General features: G+C 39.3%; 1 protein-coding gene across 13 annotated transcripts in view; it reads right to left on the bottom strand.

Annotated features, from left to right (window-relative positions):
* Window positions 1-16,828, bottom strand: part of neb (nebulin) — a 58,897-nt gene that overhangs the window by 24,816 nt on the left and 17,253 nt on the right. For 12 of the 13 annotated variants that reach the window (XM_026294599.2, XM_026294586.2, XM_026294587.2 and 9 more), the window contains 52 exons: window positions 16,619-16,825; window positions 16,423-16,527; window positions 16,033-16,140; window positions 15,615-15,926; window positions 15,308-15,511; window positions 14,590-14,694; window positions 14,360-14,467; window positions 13,746-14,057; window positions 13,454-13,657; window positions 13,183-13,287; window positions 12,636-12,743; window positions 12,233-12,544; window positions 11,941-12,144; window positions 11,704-11,808; window positions 11,479-11,586; window positions 11,033-11,344; window positions 10,740-10,943; window positions 10,535-10,639; window positions 10,103-10,210; window positions 9,668-9,979; window positions 9,384-9,587; window positions 9,190-9,294; window positions 8,970-9,077; window positions 8,544-8,855; window positions 8,249-8,452; window positions 8,041-8,145; window positions 7,680-7,787; window positions 7,233-7,544; window positions 6,749-6,952; window positions 6,517-6,621; window positions 6,220-6,327; window positions 5,816-6,127; window positions 5,570-5,674; window positions 5,323-5,421; window positions 5,082-5,183; window positions 4,873-4,980; window positions 4,456-4,767; window positions 4,242-4,346; window positions 4,030-4,134; window positions 3,821-3,925; window positions 3,615-3,722; window positions 3,384-3,494; window positions 2,878-3,075; window positions 2,364-2,468; window positions 2,090-2,194; window positions 1,868-1,972; window positions 1,650-1,757; window positions 1,421-1,534; window positions 1,062-1,259; window positions 542-646; window positions 297-401; window positions 103-210 (listed from right to left, as the gene is read on the bottom strand). In XM_026294599.2, coding sequence (XP_026150384.1) covers window positions 103-210; window positions 297-401; window positions 542-646; window positions 1,062-1,259; window positions 1,421-1,534; window positions 1,650-1,757; window positions 1,868-1,972; window positions 2,090-2,194; window positions 2,364-2,468; window positions 2,878-3,075; window positions 3,384-3,494; window positions 3,615-3,722; window positions 3,821-3,925; window positions 4,030-4,134; window positions 4,242-4,346; window positions 4,456-4,767; window positions 4,873-4,980; window positions 5,082-5,183; window positions 5,323-5,421; window positions 5,570-5,674; window positions 5,816-6,127; window positions 6,220-6,327; window positions 6,517-6,621; window positions 6,749-6,952; window positions 7,233-7,544; window positions 7,680-7,787; window positions 8,041-8,145; window positions 8,249-8,452; window positions 8,544-8,855; window positions 8,970-9,077; window positions 9,190-9,294; window positions 9,384-9,587; window positions 9,668-9,979; window positions 10,103-10,210; window positions 10,535-10,639; window positions 10,740-10,943; window positions 11,033-11,344; window positions 11,479-11,586; window positions 11,704-11,808; window positions 11,941-12,144; window positions 12,233-12,544; window positions 12,636-12,743; window positions 13,183-13,287; window positions 13,454-13,657; window positions 13,746-14,057; window positions 14,360-14,467; window positions 14,590-14,694; window positions 15,308-15,511; window positions 15,615-15,926; window positions 16,033-16,140; window positions 16,423-16,527; window positions 16,619-16,825 — 8,346 coding nt within the window. The remainder of the gene's footprint in view (window positions 1-102; window positions 211-296; window positions 402-541; window positions 647-1,061; window positions 1,260-1,420; window positions 1,535-1,649; window positions 1,758-1,867; window positions 1,973-2,089; window positions 2,195-2,363; window positions 2,469-2,877; window positions 3,076-3,383; window positions 3,495-3,614; window positions 3,723-3,820; window positions 3,926-4,029; window positions 4,135-4,241; window positions 4,347-4,455; window positions 4,768-4,872; window positions 4,981-5,081; window positions 5,184-5,322; window positions 5,422-5,569; window positions 5,675-5,815; window positions 6,128-6,219; window positions 6,328-6,516; window positions 6,622-6,748; window positions 6,953-7,232; window positions 7,545-7,679; window positions 7,788-8,040; window positions 8,146-8,248; window positions 8,453-8,543; window positions 8,856-8,969; window positions 9,078-9,189; window positions 9,295-9,383; window positions 9,588-9,667; window positions 9,980-10,102; window positions 10,211-10,534; window positions 10,640-10,739; window positions 10,944-11,032; window positions 11,345-11,478; window positions 11,587-11,703; window positions 11,809-11,940; window positions 12,145-12,232; window positions 12,545-12,635; window positions 12,744-13,182; window positions 13,288-13,453; window positions 13,658-13,745; window positions 14,058-14,359; window positions 14,468-14,589; window positions 14,695-15,307; window positions 15,512-15,614; window positions 15,927-16,032; window positions 16,141-16,422; window positions 16,528-16,618; window positions 16,826-16,828) is intronic. The other variant, XM_026294596.2, reaches the window with a different exon arrangement.

The raw sequence follows: 16,828 nt of genomic DNA, 5'->3' as shown, positions 1-16,828 counted from the left end.
TAGTGTGGTCTGTGAATGTTACTACTTACCTCCAGAATAAGTGACACTATTCTTAGACCAAATATGTACAAGTACACTAGATATTATGAAAGATATTCTTACATCACTCTGGATGTAGTTAGCCAGGCGTGCACGCTCCGTTTCAATTGTGACGGCAGGAGAAGTTTTGGTACCCTTGATATGGGTGTTGTAATTATAGTGGTAGTGCAGCTGTAAAAAGAAAACAAAAAGGATGAGAATTATGATTTTTTAGAAAGACAATATAGGCCGTAGTTAAGAAAATTTAGGTCTCTTACGTCGCTCAGGTTCTGAGAGTTCTGCTTGGCCGTCTCGTACACTGGAGTATTTGTCACCACTGAGTAGTCCTGGAATGCCTCGATACCTTTGGCTCTGTACTTGTTCTGGATTAAAACACGAAAACATGGCAGTTAGCATAGGTAAGTAGCATGAAAGGTCTATAGAGGCTTTACTTGAGATTCTTGAGATACTACAAATGAAACTACTGAGGGAAATGAGGGATGCATATAATGAGTTGGCTAACCTCACTCTGAATGTCACCAGCATGCTTGACACGAAGGATCTCTGGTGTGTCCCAGGCATTGCAGCCAATACCCTTCAGGTAGTTCAGATCGTCCTTGTAGAAGAACTGGAGAGAGTGTTCAACAAAACACTTAGTTAAGAGATGTCTGGAAAACATTTGTTTGTATAGCAGTTGATTGAAACCTGTTCTTTTTTCATAAAGTATATGGACTTAAAAAGTATGAGCAAGAACAATAAGAACCCGATGTGTCTGAGTAAATAATAAACTGCAGATAAACAGTATACTAAGGCTCCAAAGCTTCTTATTTCTTTTGGATTCCCTTGATTTTTAAAAATAATCTTGGTTTTCATTTTTATTATTTACACTTAAAACAATCATTGGATTCTCTATGTATTTACAAATCTTGAAATTCTGAAGGTATTAAAAGTAACTGAAAAAGCAAAAGTGTGCTCGACCCTTAGAACAAGCCTGTACCTACTGTGGTTATGAAGAGAATATCACGCTGAGGGCAGTTACTCACATCACTGAGCTGCTCGTTGACTTTGCGTGCTTCGACGTACACCTGCATGTCAGGCAGGCAAATCCACTCATGCAGATACTTGCGGTAGTTGATCTCGCTGACTTTGGCCTGTGTGCTGTGAGCGACCATGATCTCCAGCATGTCTGGTGGGATATGGTTCTTGGCCTTGCTCTTCTCATAATCCTCCTTGTACAGACGCTATGAAAAGAATTTCTCACATTACAGTACATATCAATCCAGCTGGAAGCATTTTAGCTCCTTGTTTGTTAAAATATGACTAATCTTGCAGTGTAGCTACTGCCTCATTAAAGAAAATGCAGATGTGTGGATGGTATAAGGGCAAAGCAGATTTAACTTACATCGAGGACCAGCTTTCCTACTCTGAGACAGCGAGCAGTGGCAGGATCATCCTCAAGAGACTTGGGCAGACTGTAGAGCGATTTGAACTTCTCATAATCCTCCTTGTACTTCACCTAAAGTTGGCAAGAGAATTCATTTTGTCTCTTAAAAGTCAAAGTTTTATTTGAAGAAGACATCAGCCTGATGATAACATGAAATAAAATAAACAGAACTCCAAGTTAAACTCACGTGGCTTTGAATGATCTTTTGGTTTTGGGCATGTCGCAAAGCATGCGAGTCGGTTGGAATCCGGTAATCCTTGGATTTGATTTTGTCCCAGACAGCCGTGTAGTTTTTCTGTGAAAGAAAAGGCATCATCAGCTTTCAGTTGCTTGTAAAAAATGCCATTTAAAAAGTTCATATCTTGAATCTTGTCACTGACCAAAAGACAGATGTATATAACTTACATTGCTGAAGTGATATTTGAAGTTCTGGCATCTGGCATAGTCATAGGTATCCAAAACAGTGGTATATTTGTGCTTCTCCTTATGGTAAGCCTCTCTATAGTTGAGCTGCCAATGACAATTGTTCAATTATTGCACTCAGTTAGGACTTTTAAACTCAATATAATTGTGTGTAACATATATATATATATATAATTATATGTGTAAATAATTGTGCTCACTTACATCACTAGCCCAGGTATGACCCAGAACAGCAGTCACATAAACCGGGGTGTCTGTCACAATGGAGTAGTTGTTGAATTCTTTCTTGGCATTCTCTCTGTATTTAAGCTAGGGAACACGAGAGACACCAGAGAATTATGACAGTTTCATAAACAAAAGAATTGATTCATTTTCTAAATCCCATGATGGATCTGAAGATAACATTTCCACAGTGTAAACCAAACATTATGAGTAACACTCCTCTGGGTTTCCTGTGATCTTCTATGTTGGTACTCACTTCACTCTGCAGCTGGTAGGCCTTCTGGGCACGAAGAATTTCTGGTGTGTCCCAGACAAAACAACCAAGACCCTTCATCCAGTTCAGGTCTTCTTTGTAGTACACCTATTAAATAACAAGAAGCACAAAATGACTTGATATTTATGTGACTTGATATTATAGATTTGGATTTTAGCATATAGACAATAATCAATACGAATGTATTATAGCATATACTGTATAAGTTGACCTCTATTAAGAAAATTCTCATTTTATGAGGACAACTCTGAGATTTAACCTGCAAAATGACTGTTCTCACAACAGCTCTCAAAATCTTAAAGAACAGAGCTTTATCAACTATGAATTAACCACATACTGTATATATGAAGACAGTTACACTGACATCACAGCCTGTATACATTTACAGTCTCGAACATTACTTTGTAAAGCTTGAGGTGACGTGCATTTGCCCAACTATCTATCACAGGACTTTACACAGTAATCAATGACAAGCAGCAGATGAAGAAGAACCTACATCACTGAGAATCTCGTTGGTCTTGCGGGCACGGATGGCATCTTCCTGTTCAGGGTGGCAAGTCCACTGGTGCAGGTAGGTACGGTAGAGGATGTCACTAAGCATGTCCTGGCTCCGCTTAGCTACCCGGTTAGCGATGATGTCAGATGGGATGTGGATCTTGTTCTTGGAGTGATGATAGTTCATCTGGTAGAGCCTCTGTAAAGAAAAGCAAACCATGGAAAATTACAAAGACTGCTACTGACGATGTTAAATACATACGTTGCAGACTGTTCACCCTCCTCAAGGAAAAGGAGACAGAGCATGAAGATGTATTTGTAATTACAAACTGTCAACACTACATGCAGCCTTTTAATTTTTCATCCAGTTAATTGTAAAGAAAAATTGTTTATATTCATTTACCAGACTTCTGGTGCATGTTAGATATCTGTGACATATTTCAATTCAGTGTGTTTGTTTTCTAGTGTCTTGCAAAGGTATTGAGATATTAATTATCAAAGTCTTACCAGTCCCTTGTTCTTCTCCTGGTGTCCACAGTGCACCACCTCAGGGAAGTCCTCCAGGGTTCCAGCCATGTAATGACCTTTGGCCTTCTCATGGCCAACCTTGTACTTGACCTAGAAGCATTGAGAATAATTAGGCTGTACATTTTGTTTCTATGCTCTAGAAATAAAACAGGATAAACATATGTTTGTTTTATCAACACCGACTACTATGAAGAAGTGTAAGACACTCACATCACTAGCAATCTCCCTGCCCTTCTTGCCACTGACGAGTGGGATGTAGTCTTGGTCCAGCTGGTACCCTGAGGCCTTTGACTCGTCCCAGTGCTGTTTGTAAAGTTTCTGCAAACAAACAAATCAGACAAAACTTTAATAAAAGGCTGAAAAAAAATACATAACATACAATTAACAAATATCATAAATGACTGAGAAAATGTTACCTGACTGATGTTCTTAGACACCTCCCTGCTATGGGCCAGCTGAGGAGTATCCTTTGAACCAATGTAATGACCCCTCTCTGCATTGAACGTCTCTTTGTACTTGAGCTGTGGTGGGATAAAAGAACATATTTCACATTAGGGGTTTGAATATTGTATAACAAAATGCATATAGACAATTAGTTATTTCAATGTTTGTTTTTTTTTCATACATCACTGAGGTTGGCAGCATTTATCTTTGCCAAGATGAGTTCAGGACGGTCCACAACCAGGGTGAAATTTCCAAAGTCTTCTGTGGCTTTCTTCTTGTAGAGCCTCTGCAGGTAACATTTGAGCCTCACATGAGACACAATGAACTGACACCAAAATGTGCAAACAGAAAAATAAACAAATCCAAAGAGAGAGTGCGGTCTGGTCAACATACATCATCGAGAATCTCCTGGGCCTTCTTGACTCTGACGTGGTGAACGGAGTCAGCCGCCATCCAACCGATGCCACGAAGATATTCCAGATCACCCTTATACACATTCTGAAAACAAAACCACATACACATTAACAAGGGATGTTAAGAGAGAACTGTTTATTATTGTATAATAATATCCATGTCATAGTTCGCTGTGACGTCTACTAGCACTCACATCACTTTGAAGATCATATATTTTCCTGGCCTGGACCACATCATTGGAGTCAGGCAGACAGGTCCATTGATGCAAATAGGTTCTGTAGTTGAAGTCATTGACTTGGATCTGGCATTTCTTGGCCAGTTCAAGACTCAGCATGTCCACTGGTAGGTTGAACTTGGTCTTGGACTTGTTGAAGTCCTTCTTGTACAGAGCGTCACTGGCAATCTTGGCTGAGTTGATGGCCAGCATGATCAGAGGGTCGTCCTCAACACAGCGTGCACCAATGTGGTGTCCAACCTGTCTACGGTATCCCTCAAGGTACTTGTGCTACAGGACAAACAAAAATCATTATTCCCATATTGTCATGTTCTCAGTTAAAATTCAGACTTCAATACATGGAAGGAACTGATGAATCGTAGCCCCACCACTCACTTGACTCTGCAGTTTAGTTGTATGGATGCAGTGCTTGATTGGTACAGCATCTCCTGGCACATAGAAGCCCGTTGCTTTGGTACTATCCCATGCTTTGGTGTATAGTTTCTATAGATGGAAGTAGATATTACGGCTTTATCATAACACATCTATTATAAAATAAACTGTTGATTGAAATATGTAGCAAACACGTTTCATGAGGAACTTACCGGGTGAACGTACTTAGCCACCTCTCTGGCTGTGACAAGAGTAGGAGTGTCCACCAGTGAGTACTTAGTCTTGTCCTGGTGCCAGGCCTCACGATATTTGGCCTGAAAAGAAAACAGAATCAGAATATAGTTACCAACAACAGATAAAATCTAAAATGCCTTTGGGGGGATTTGAATGAATAGAAAACCTATGAGCAGGCAATATCCAAACATGATCGGAGCCACATAGTGTCATGTTTACCTCATTGAGAACATCAGCAGCATTTTTGGCACAGACAAAATCAACTCTGTCCGTTAGAACAGTGAAATTTTGCTCATCCAGCTTGACACGGTAGCCTCTCTGTAAAATTGCAAAAAAGATACGTATTAAAAAAATAATTCAGCTAATTTACTGAATAAACTTTAAATATATTTGAAGCCATTTTATAAATACATATGTAGTTTTAATTTAATTTCAAAGTGTAAGATTAGCTGGGTGTCTGACTTACATCAGCCAGGATCTTCTGTGCGTGCTTAACCTTCAGAACATTCACACTATCATGAGCCATCCATCCACAGCCGCGCAGCCACTCCAGATCAGCCTTGTACACAGCCTGAGGAAACAAAACATACAGAGATGAGTGGCTGCACACTATATCATCAAAAGCTGTAAGAATGCTTTGATCGATGTGATAGATAAAATAAATAAATAGATAGATAAAATATATAATTCCCATGCAACACAATAAACCTACATCACTCTGAAGATTGTAGGTCTTTCTGGCCTGGACCACATCATTGGAGTCAGGCAGACAGGTCCACTGATGCAGATGAGTCCTGTAGTTGAAGTCATTGACTTGGATCTGGCATTTCTTGGCCAGTTCAAGACTCAGCATGTCCACTGGTAGGTTGAACTTAGTCTTGGACTTGTTGAAGTCCTTCTTGTACAGAGCATCACTGGCAATCTTGGCTGAGTTCAGGGCCAACATGATCAGAGGGTCGTCTTGCACACAGCGGGCACCGATGTGATGACCAACCTGTCTACGGTATCCTGTCTTGTACTTGTACTAAAAACAAAATAGAAAAAGTTTAGAAAATTCAGCAAGTGGCTCATTTATAGAACTGGTGGTCAAACCACATCACTATATATTTTCCTTACATCACTAACGATATCTCTGGAAGCTCGAGCCTTAACCAGAGCAACAGCATCCGCCTTGATGTGGTAGCCCTTGGCCTTCTGCTGATCCCATGCCTGTGTGTACAGTCTCTGCACAGAACAAAGACGCATGAACACAAAGACTGTATGACATAACTGTAGCACACCAAGTCACAGTAATGATGCAATGAAAGAGTTTGAGGGATTAAATATTTGTATACATTTGTAATAGATTTGTAAAACTTTAAGTGCTTTGACATCGGCAATAGTGGCACAGCGACTGTAATAATGCAAACCTACATTGCTGACGTTGATAGAATTGGCCTTGGACAGTTCAAAGAGGGGGGTGTCAGGCATCATGTGAATGGTGAGCTTGTCTTTATCCCAGGCTTCCCTGTATTTCCTCTGTCAGAAGAAGAACATTAAGTTCTTTATTTTGACACATTTATTCCTCCTATATTTCTACAAAATATTTGGTAAGGTTTAAAAAAAATCAGAAGCATTTATCAGTCCAAATAATGTTATTACTCACATCACTGAGGTTGTCAGTATTTTGCTTTGACAAGACAATAGCTGGAAGGTCGACAATGCTGGTGAACTTGACAGTGCTTGGGTGCTGGCGATAGAGCCTTTCATTGAGGATATTCTGGGCATTTCTAACTTTGATGACGTTTATAGAGTCATGAGGTGACCAGCCACATCCTTTTATCCACTCCAGATCAGATTTGTACACATTCTGAAAAACACAAATATCCACAAATTATGTCTTTTGGTAAGTTTTGTATTTGACTGCAGAATAATCTGAAAATGAAAACAAATTTCCATTACATTTGTTGCACCTAATGCAGATTTCAACAATCCTAGGAATGTGTTTGGTTAAGATTAGCACAGATACCTAAAGCAGTGTCGATTATGGTAATGCTTTTGGTGTAGCAATAAGCGTAGGGTAAAGGTTAGCAGCAAACTACAAAATAGTCCTTCCTTACTTGAAATTTGCAAACTTAACATGTACTTACATCACTCTGCAAGTCGTAGATCTTTCTGGCCTGAACCACATCGTTGGAATCTGGCAGACAAGTCCACTGATGCAAATAAGTTCTATAGTTGAAGTCATTCACTTGCTGTTGGCATTTCTTGGCCAGTTCAATTGTCAGCATGTCCACTGGCAGGTTGTACTTAGTCTTAGTCTTGTGGAAGTCCTTCTTATAGACATTGTCACTGGAGATCTTTCCTACATGGGCAGCCAACATAATCAGCGGGTCATCTTTAACGGTGCGGGCACCGATGTGATGGCCACACTGCTTACGGAAACCAGCCTTGTATTTGTACTGAAAAGTTTAGACAGACATAATTTGATTTAAATAAAAACCACTACGGTGATAACAGAACAGAAATGAATGCAGCTTGTAAAATGATAAGGTGAAGGAATTATGAAAACATTTCCAAGAGAGGTGCAGAGTTACATCACTGATGATGTCTCGGGAGGCCTTGGCTGATACAAGAGAAATTGCATCTTTGGGAAGCAAGTAGCCTTTGTTGATGGCATTCACAAAACCTTCACGATAATATTTCTGGGGAAACAAGAATGATGCTGTTAAGCTCTCTGATATACTGTATATACACTGTGTGCTATTTACCATGATACAAAACACAGAACCTATGGAGCAGACAATTTCTTTGCACTAAATATGATTAATAACAATGTGACAGTGACATTTATTCATCAACCTTTAGCACAATTATTTAGGATGAGTTAATTCCTGAAAATGATAATCTATGGATCTCTAACTGGCGATACAACAATGTTGAAAGGCCCTGCATTACCAGACTGGTGTTGAGTTTATTCTGTTTGGCAAGGAGGATCTCTGGTGTGTCAGGCATGATGTGAAGGTTGGTCTTATCCTTCTCCCAGGCTGAAATATAAGCCCTCTGTAAACAGCAGATGACCACAATTTAGTGAAATATCACAGATGGAAAATCAATGATGACAACAATAAATGAGAGAATACTGCATAGGATGTGATATTTTTACATGGTTCATGAGCTGGGCATTGGCCAGAGCAAGAGCATATGGCATGTCAGTTGTCTTGGCAGTGAACTTAAAGTTGCTGGGAGGCTGACGGTACTTTCTTTCACTCAGGATCTCTGATGCATTCCTGGCTTTCTCCACATCAGGTGAACCAATTGGCACCCAGCCTGTGCCCTTGATCCACTCCATGTCAGCCTTGTACACAGCCTACAAGCAGGAAGACAAGAGGTGACACAGTGAGATTTTTTTTTTAGGAAAAAAATGCAGGATTCAGCAAAGATAGTACAAACATACTCACGTCACTCTGCAGATCATATGCCTTTCTGGCCTGGACCACATCGTTGGAGTCAGGCAGACAGGTCCATTGATGCAAATAAGTCCTGTAGTTGAAGTCATTGACTTGGATCTGGCATTTCTTGGCCAGTTCAAGGTTCAGCATGTCCACTGGTAGGTTGAACCTGGTCTTGGACTTGTTGAAGTCCTTCTTGTAGAGAACATCACTGGCAATCTTGCCTGAGTTCAGAGCCAGCATGATCAGAGGGTCATCGTGGATACTACGGGCACCAATGTGGTGACCAACCTGTCTACGGTATCCTGTCTTGTATTTGTACTGTAGAGAGCAAGGATGAAGTGAAAGTTAAGATCATAGGAAAAAGCACAAGTAAAAAATACAAAGCCAACAGTTTTCAAGAAAAAAAAAAAAACATTCAGTTGTTTAACATACGTCACTGATGATATCTCTTCCATGTTTTGCAGCAACAACAGAGACAGCATCAGCCTTAAGGTCATAGCCTCTTCTGAAGAGCTCCTCAACACCTTCCCTGTAATTTTTCTGAGAAAGCAATGAAAATGTATAAATTACAAATTGAAAATCATAATACCTATTACACTGACAAGAATATAGAAAAACAGATTACCAGTAAGTCAAAACAGACCAAACATACCTTGCTGATGTTGTAAGCATTAGCTTTGGAAAGCATCAACTCAGGTGTGTCAGGCATTACATGAATCTTAACCTTGTCAGCCTCCCAAGCAGCAATGTAGTTTCTCTGTGGTGAGAAACAGAAAAGAGAAAAACACAAATTATAATGACCAGGTAAAAATGTACAAACATTTCAAAAGATAAAATATTCTTTACCTTGTTGATGTTATCAGCATTTGCTTTGGCCAAGACCATGGGCATGGATGTCATGTCTGTTGTATATTTCAGTTTGTCTGGTTTCTGCCTGTAGAGAAGTTCGCTAAGAATGTTTGACGCATTTCTGGCCTTCAACACATCCAGTGAACCGATGGGGATCCATCCTACGCCGACAATCTCATCCAAGTCAGCCTTGTACACATGCTGGTGGGGAAAGGATATACATGTAACATCAAAACACAAAGGTACAGTCGACATGGCATGATATGTTGAAATATGCTTACATCACTCTGAAGATTGTAGGCTTTCCTGGCCTGGACCACATCATTGGAGTCTGGCAGGCAGGTCCAGTTGTGCAGATGAGTCCTGTAGTTGAAGTCATTGACTTGGATCTGGCATTTCTTGGCCAGTTCAAGGTTCAGCATGTCCACTGGTAGGTTGAACTTAGTCTTGGACTTGTTGAAGTCCTTCTTGTACAGAGCATCACTGGCAATCTTGGCTGAGTTCAGGGCCAACATGATCAGAGGGTCATCTTGCACACAGCGGGCACCGATGTGGTGACCAACCTGTCTACGGTATCCTGTCTTATACTTGTACTGATAAAATCAACAGAAATAGATTTAATTTACATCTAGAACACCTCTCACGTTGTGTCTTATTCCAGGATGTCAATCATGCTATACATATAGGCACTGTATACAAAGCAGTATGTCACTCACATCACTGACGATGTCCCTGGAGGCTTTAGCAGACTTGACAGAGACTGCATCCGGAGGGAGGAAATAGCCTTTTTTAATTGCGGCCTCATAACCTTGTCTGTATAGTCTCTGCAAGGAAAGACAGAAATGAATACATTGTTTGTATGAAAGAAAATATGAAAAAAAAAAAAAAAAGATTTTCAATACTTGAAATGCCCACTTTGTTAAAATCATTTAGAAAAGCTTAAGGTTAACCAGAAAAGGCTGGATAACCTTATCTCATTTGGCTGCTAATTCAAATAAGACTAATTTAAATGAAGCTAAAGGTTCTATTCTTTTAAAATAATGTCATACTTCCTACGCATGAACATTACTTGTCATCAGTGACATGGCCAAGATCACATACCAAATAAAATAAGGGTCATCTTCATGTACAATGAGAGTTATACTCACCCTGCTTATGTTTATAGAGTTCTGCAGAGAAAGGAGGATCTCAGGAGTGTCAGGGTTAATGTGCACCTTGGTCTTCTCATTCTCCCAAGCCTCAGTGTAGAGACGCTAAAATACCCACAAAGAATCAGTATTAATTAATTCTGTTAACTGCAGAAACCACCAAAGTTCAGTCTCCATGTCAAATAAAGATAACCATGAATTCTACCTTGTTGATGGTCATGGCGTTATTCTTTGCCAGTACTAAGTTCATAGCATCGTTGGGGCTGGTGAAGGGAACAGTGCTGGGGTGCTGGCGGTAATTCCTTTCACTCAGGATCTCTGCAGCCTTCTTGGCTTTCTCTACCTCAAGCGACCCAGCGGGGACCCAGCCCACGCCCTGGAGCCACTTCAGATCCGCTTTGTAGACATTCTGTGAAGCACAGTGGCACAGAATTAAACATATTTAATAGAAAGAAAAAAAGACCATCAGAAACAAATAAGTATTAAAACTACACTCACGTCACTCTGCAGGTCATAAGCATGTCTGGCCTGGACCACATCGTTGGAGTCAGGCAGACAGGTCCATTGATGCAAATAAGTCCTGTAGTTGAAGTCATTGACTTGGATCTGGCATTTCTTGGCCAGTTCAAGGTTCAGCATGTCCACTGGCAGGTTGAACCTGGTCTTGGACTTGTTGAAGTCCTTCTTGTAGAGAACATCACTGGCAATCTTGCCTGAGTTCAGGGCCAACATGATCAGAGGGTCATCTTGCACACAGCGGGCACCGATGTGGTGGCCAACCTGTCTACGGTATCCTGTCTTGTACTTGTACTGGAGGAACAATGACATTATATCGTTGTTAAGAGTTACACACAGATACTTTGTACATAATAAGTAAAATAAAATATGCTATTTATTCAATATTTCAGTCACTTTTCAATTAAGTAATTATAACAAATATTTACATCGCTGGCAATATCTCTGGAAGCCTTTGCTGCGATGATGGAAATGGCATCATTGCGCATATCATAGCCCTTTTTCTTTGCCTCTTCATGTGCCTGTTTGTACAGTTTCTGTAAACACACAAAAATCCCATGTACATTAAATATATTGTGTTATCAATGATACTACATAGGTACTACATAAACAGTAGGAGCTGTACCACTGTAGCTATTTGAATTTTGCCATACCAAACTGTAGTTGAAATTGTTTGCTTTGGCTAGCAGAACATCCATAGCGTCAGGCATGATGTGGATGTTCATCTTCTCATTGTCCCAGGCTTCAGTATATGCTCTCTGCAGTCACAGAAACCAACATTAGATTTTATTAGGTCATCATTTTATAAAAATAGCATTTTTTCATATCCATTTATATTTGATGGAGTTACTTCATATTTAACAAAAAAAAAATTTCATATGACTTCATACCTTGTTCATCATCTGAGCATTGCTCTTGGCCAATGCATAGGGCATGTCTTCAGTAGTGCATTTGTACTTGTAGTTGCTTGGGTGCTGACGATACCTTCTCTCACTCAGGACCTCACCAGCTTTCTTCACTTTCTCAACATCCAGTGAACCTATGGGCACCCATCCAACACCCTGCAATATCTTCAGATCCTCCTTGTAAACAACCTGGACAAAACAAAACAGGTTGTAAAACTCCAAAAATAGACATCCATACCATGAAAACCTTCCACAGTATAAATACAAGGATCCTTACATCACTCTGCAGATCATAAGCATGTCTGGCCTGGACCACATCATTGGAGTCTGGCAGACAGGTCCACTGATGCAGATGAGTCCTGTAGTTGAAGTCATTGACTTGAATCTGGCATTTCTTGGCCAGTTCAAGGTTCAGCATGTCCACTGGTAGGTTGAACTTAGTCTTGGACTTGTTGAAGTCCTTCTTGTACAGAGCATCACTGGCAATCTTGGCTGAGTTCAGAGCCAACATGATCAGAGGGTCGTCTTGCACACAGCGGGCACCAATGTGATGACCAACCTGCTTACGGTATCCTGTCTTATACTTGTACTGGAACAAGAATATAAAAATCTTCCATGATTACATGTACAATAATAAATGTATAGTAAGTGATTATCAGTGATGAAATCCAACAGCTTACATCACTGGCAATATCCCTGGAGGCCTTGGCTGCAATGATCGAAATGGCATCATTGCGCATATCATAGCCCTTCTTCTTTGCCTCTTCATGTGCCTGTTTGTACAATTTCTGGAAATAAAGACAATAATCCCACAGAAATATTAGCATGCTCATTTTCCAGCCTAAATTGTGCTTAGTGATAATTCAAGATCATAATCTCTTGACCATCATTCTTTCTGAGTGATCATACATTAAGTCCTGTTATCCAAATGAATGATTCAAAGCAAGATGCAATTTAAAAATAGCAAAATAAAGAAGAAGTTATGTTTTTGTTTTCCAAGCATTAAGAGTCTGATATAGTGCATAATTGTGGAACACAGTTCACTGCACTGAGCATTTAGTTGATACCTTAAATATGATTACACATACTCTGATGTATACAGATTAATATGAAAAAGTATTTAATTAATTGTATGAATTGATTTTAACCAAATCTCCCAGCTCATCCTGAAAGTACTACATAAACAGTAGGAGCTGTACCACTGTAACTATTTGAAATGTGCCATACCAAACTGTAGTTGACATTGTTTGCTTTGGCTAGCAGAACATCCATAGCATCAGGCATGATGTGGATCTTCGCCTTGTCCTTGTCCCAGGCGTCAGTATATGCTCTCTGCAGTCACAGACCAACAGACAAAGCAACAACATGACTATTTTCTGACATTATAAACTCAACAATTATACACTTTCATAATAACATGTTCTTCTTTTGAAGTCCATTTATATTTAGTGGTGGGTTTTGATAATATGCTAAATACCGCTTCAAAAATATTTCATACCTGGTTCATAAGATGAGCATTAGTCTTAGCCAACGCCATGGGCATGTCTTCAGTAGACACTGTGTACTTGTAGTTGCTTGGGTGCTGACGATACCTTCTCTCACTCAGGACCTCACCAGCTTTCTTCACTTTCTCAACATCCAGTGAACCTATGGGCACCCATCCAACACCCTGCAATATCTTCAGATCCTCCTTGTAAACAACCTGGACAAAACAAAACGGGTTGTAAAACTCAAAAAATAGACATCCATACCATGAAAACCTTCCACAGTATAAATACAAGGATCCTTACATCACTTTGCAGATCATAAGCATGTCTGGCCTGGACCACATCATTGGAGTCGGGCAGACAGGTCCACTGATGCAGATGAGTCCTGTAGTTGAAGTCATTGACTTGGATCTGGCATTTCTTGGCCAGTTCAAGGTTCAGCATGTCCACTGGCAGGTGGAACCTGGTCTTGGACTTGTTGAAGTCCTTCTTGTACAGAACATCACTGGCAATCTTGGCTGAGTTCAGAGCCAACATGATCAGAGGGTCATCTTGGATACTACGAGCACCAATGTGGTGACCAACCTGCTTACGGTATCCTGTCTTATACTTGTACTATAAATGAGGAAGAAAACAACTGATCAAAATAGTGCAGTTGTTGTAAAGCAAAAAATATCAGTAGCAATATTGTTTTCTGACTGTGCTGCATACAAATCTCATATATGTTAATCATGTAGTTAAGTGGGTTATGAAGTTATGATTCATAAGAAATCTATATCATAAGATACATATGAAATATACAACATTTAAAAAACAAATCAGTCAATAATTGACTAAGAAAAACCACTAAAATCGTAAAATGGTATTAAAACTCATTTTTCACATTTTTAGAACAAATATTATTTTAGGTCATTTACATCGCTGGCAATATCCCTGGAAGCCTTTGCTGCAATGATTGAAATTGCATCATTGCGCAGGTCATATCCTTTCTTCTTGGCCTCTTCATTAGCCTGCTTGTACGATTTCTGTAGAAAGAAAAAAAAAACTTTTAAGCATCTTGTGATAAAATGTAGTGTAGTATGAATATCATCATTGCCAAAGTTTGACAGAATTTTAAATTATTAAACATAATGTTTGAGAAACTCACCACACTGTAGTTAACTTTGTTTGCTTTGGCCAGTAAAATATCCATGGCATCAGGCATGACATGAATTGTTGTCTTGTCTTTCTCCCAGGCTTTAATGTAAGCTTTCTGTAAAGTAAATTTGTTGTTTAGTTTCCATGGTAAATAAATAACACATTGAGAAGATCTTTGACAAATTTATTTCGATTCCATTTGTATGGAACCATAAAGCCCCAAAGGGGACAATTACCACAATAAAATCATCCTCAAATTCTAAGTAAGGAAACAATACAGGGTTGTTCTTTACCACTGTTGTTGTTTACATTGATAACTGAACCTCATACTTCCTGTGAAAGAAAAACTAAATTTTTTAAAGCTTAAAAATCAGTAATTTCGAAGCTCTACTATCCTTTTATGCAGATGATGTGATGTTTTTCACACAGCTAGAAAAACTAATGTATTTACTTTTAACATAAAATGATTTAAGAGAACAAATTAAATGTATGCCTGCTGCACAACATTACTAATTGCTTCTTTATTTGGTAGAGGATAATAAGAACTATTTCTTAATTATGTTTACTGTTCCTATCTATCAAATAACATAAACATAACATAAAAAACAAATCTCTTATCTATTGTCTATATTGTTTAAATCTATATACTTGTAAAAAATTAATGTTATAAAATACATATAACTGTGCACCACAGTTGAGTATTGGGCGACCAACTGTAAGAAAAATACCTGGTTCATAAGATGAGCATTAGTCTTAGCCAACGCCATGGGCATGTCTTCAGTGGACACTGTGTACTTGTAGTTGCTTGGGTGCTGACGATACCTTCTCTCACTCAGGACCTCACCAGCTTTCTTCACTTTCTCAACATCCAGTGAACCTATGGGCACCCATCCAACACCCTGCAATATCTTCAGATCCTCCTTGTAAACAACCTGGACAAAACAAATGTTTTTACAGTGTTGTCTTAAAACTTTAGAACTTTAAATCATAAACATGAAAACTTTCCACAGTATAAATGCAAGAAATGATACTCACATCACTCTGCAGGTCATAAGCATGTCTGGCCTGGACCACATCGTTGGAGTCGGGCAGACAGGTCCAGTTGTGCAGATGAGTCCTGTAGTTAAAGTCATTGACTTGAATCTGGCATTTCTTGGCCAGTTCAAGGTTCAGCATGTCCACTGGCAGGTGGAACCTGGTCTTGGACTTGTTGAAGTCCTTCTTGTACAGAGCATCACTGGCAATCTTGGCTGAGTTCAGAGCCAGCATGAGCAGAGGGTCATCCTGGATACTACGAGCACCAATGTGGTGACCAACCTGCTTACGGTATCCTGTCTTATACTTGTACTAAAGAAGCAAAAATGTAGTTTTTGTAACCATACCCGACTAAGGTGAAAAAACATGAATATGTGCAGTAGGCAGTACTGTATAGAAAACAACAGGTAGCACTTACATCACTAGCAATAGCAGTGGAGGCTTTGGCAGCTTGGACTGCAATGGCATCACCACGAAGATTATGGCCCTTCTTCTTGGAGAGCTCATTGTCCAATTTGTACAGTTTCTGAAGCGAGAACACACACATGTGCATTTTTAAAAAAGAAAGCATGTCTACTTTCAAATATGTATTAAAACACTGAGTGGAATAGTGCAGAGAAATATGAATTGATTTATTGATTTGATTTAATTTTTTTTCTTCATTAATTGAGTTTGTATGATAAATAACAACTATCCATGGCATTATGTCTGAAAGCATTCTCAAATATTTGGCACAGTAACATATAATCAAAGAAAATGTGAAATGTGAAAAATGCAGTATTTAGAAAATAAAGCGATTCCACCGTACCTCACTGTAGATTCTGTTGTTTGCTTTGGCCAGAACAACATCCATTGCATCAGGCATGATGTGGATAGAAGTTTTGTCTTTCTCCCATGCTTTGGTGTAGGATTTCTAAAGACCAAAATATAGCTGGTTTGTTTTCATAAACATAAATAAGAGAGGAGATAATGCAGTTAATTTTATAAAACATCTCATCCATCACCTTATCCATAATCTGATTGTTAGCAGTGGCGAGCACCAGATCCATAGAGTGCATGTCCTTGGTGAAATTGTATGTGCTAGGATGTTGACGGTATCGTTTCTCACTGAAGACCAGGCCAGCTGTTTTTGCTTTCTCAACATCCAGTGATCCAATAGGAATCCATCCTATGCCTTTCATAAAGTTTTCAAACTCACTCTTGTACTGGTTCTG

Source organism: Mastacembelus armatus, chromosome 21, assembly GCF_900324485.2.
Source record: "Mastacembelus armatus chromosome 21, fMasArm1.2, whole genome shotgun sequence".
NCBI classification, from domain to species: Eukaryota; Metazoa; Chordata; class Actinopteri; order Synbranchiformes; family Mastacembelidae; genus Mastacembelus; species Mastacembelus armatus.
This window is presented reverse-complemented; position numbering and strand designations above follow the sequence as displayed.